Genomic DNA, 1,167 nt, shown 5'->3' with positions numbered 1-1,167 from the left:
ATCAAGTTCATGAAGGCTGTCGAGGCATTAGTCAAACCAAATGGCATAACAATAAACTCATAGTGTCCATATCGCGTTCTGAATGTCGTCTTAGGTATGTCTTCCTCCTTGATTCTTAGTTGATGATAACCTGACCGTAAGTCTATCTTGGAAAATATTGAAGCTCCTTTTAGTTGGTCAAAGAGGTCATCTATTCGAGGCATGGGGTACCTGTTCTGAATGGTGGCCTTGTTTAGATCTCGGTAATCAATACATAACCTAAGAGTTCCATCCTTCTTCTTTACAAAGATCACTGGTGCACCCCAAGGTGACACACTGGGTCGGATAAATCCTTGATCAAGAAGTTATTTAAGCTGTATACTCAACTCATTAAGCTCTGGGACAGTCATTCGATAAGGTGTTTTGGATATGGGTTCTATTCCTGGTTTCAAAGAAATGGAGAAATCGATTTCTCGAACTGGAGGCAAACCTGGTAGCTCTGGAGGGAATACATCTGCAAATTCGGAAAGTAGTGGGTGCAACTTATCTGAGGACTTCTCATCAGCACGAACCATCTCTACCACATAAATCTTGCACCCTTTCCTCATACACTTATTAACCTTCTTGGCTGATATGAGGCACAACGTAACATCACGTCTAATGCCTTTTATTACTATGGTTTCTCCCTGGTCATTTTTTAGGAGAATTGTCTTATTATAGCAATCCAGTATAGCTTGATGAGATTCAAGCCAATCCATTCCTACAATTAAGTCATAAGTCCCTAGAGTCGTGCTATACAGGTTCATCTTGGTATCACAACCCCCAATGTTAACACTGCAATCTCTTACCATTGACCCTACTGATTGCTGAGAGCCTAATGCCATTTCTACCATTCTAAAGTTAATTTGCTCATGAGCTGTCAATCCACATCTAAGTATTGTTAAAGGAGAAATAAAACTATCAATGGCACCTGGATCAATTAACACAGATAGAGGGATGTTATTGATCATACCTGCGGACTCCACCACTGTGGCTTGGTTCTCAGCCTGGCGATGGTTTGTGGCTGCATGAATTCAGTGTGGGTTTTGTGGTCTTCCTCCTTTTGCTTTGTGTCCCTATTGTTTAATCCCGATTTGGTACCTTGGACAATCCCTTCTATAATGTGGACCTCCATATTGCCAACATTCT

At 41.2% G+C, this 1,167-nt stretch overlaps 1 protein-coding gene across 1 annotated transcript; it reads right to left on the bottom strand.

The window, feature by feature from the left end:
* Window positions 1-344: 344 nt before the first annotated feature.
* LOC149178132 (uncharacterized) lies at window positions 345-863 on the bottom strand. The gene has a single exon (XM_089421997.1). The coding sequence runs from the start codon at window positions 861-863 to the stop codon at window positions 345-347; it is 519 nt and encodes a 172-aa protein (XP_089278123.1).
* Between the last annotated feature and the right edge of the window lie 304 nt (window positions 864-1,167).

The sequence above is a fragment of the Pinus tabuliformis genome, chromosome 4_1, assembly GCF_031772625.1.
Source record: "Pinus tabuliformis cultivar Carrire ecotype Pingquan chromosome 4_1, CPIR1, whole genome shotgun sequence".
Classification (NCBI taxonomy): Eukaryota; Viridiplantae; Streptophyta; class Pinopsida; order Pinales; family Pinaceae; genus Pinus; species Pinus tabuliformis.
Note: the sequence above shows the minus strand (reverse complement) of the source record. Positions and strands in the feature narration are given on the sequence as shown.

Bases quoted from the DNA above. Each gene is read 5' to 3' on its own strand.
- LOC149178132 (XM_089421997.1), bottom strand. From the start codon at position 863: ATGGCATTAGGCTCTCAGCAATCAGTAGGGTCAATGGTAAGAGATTGC.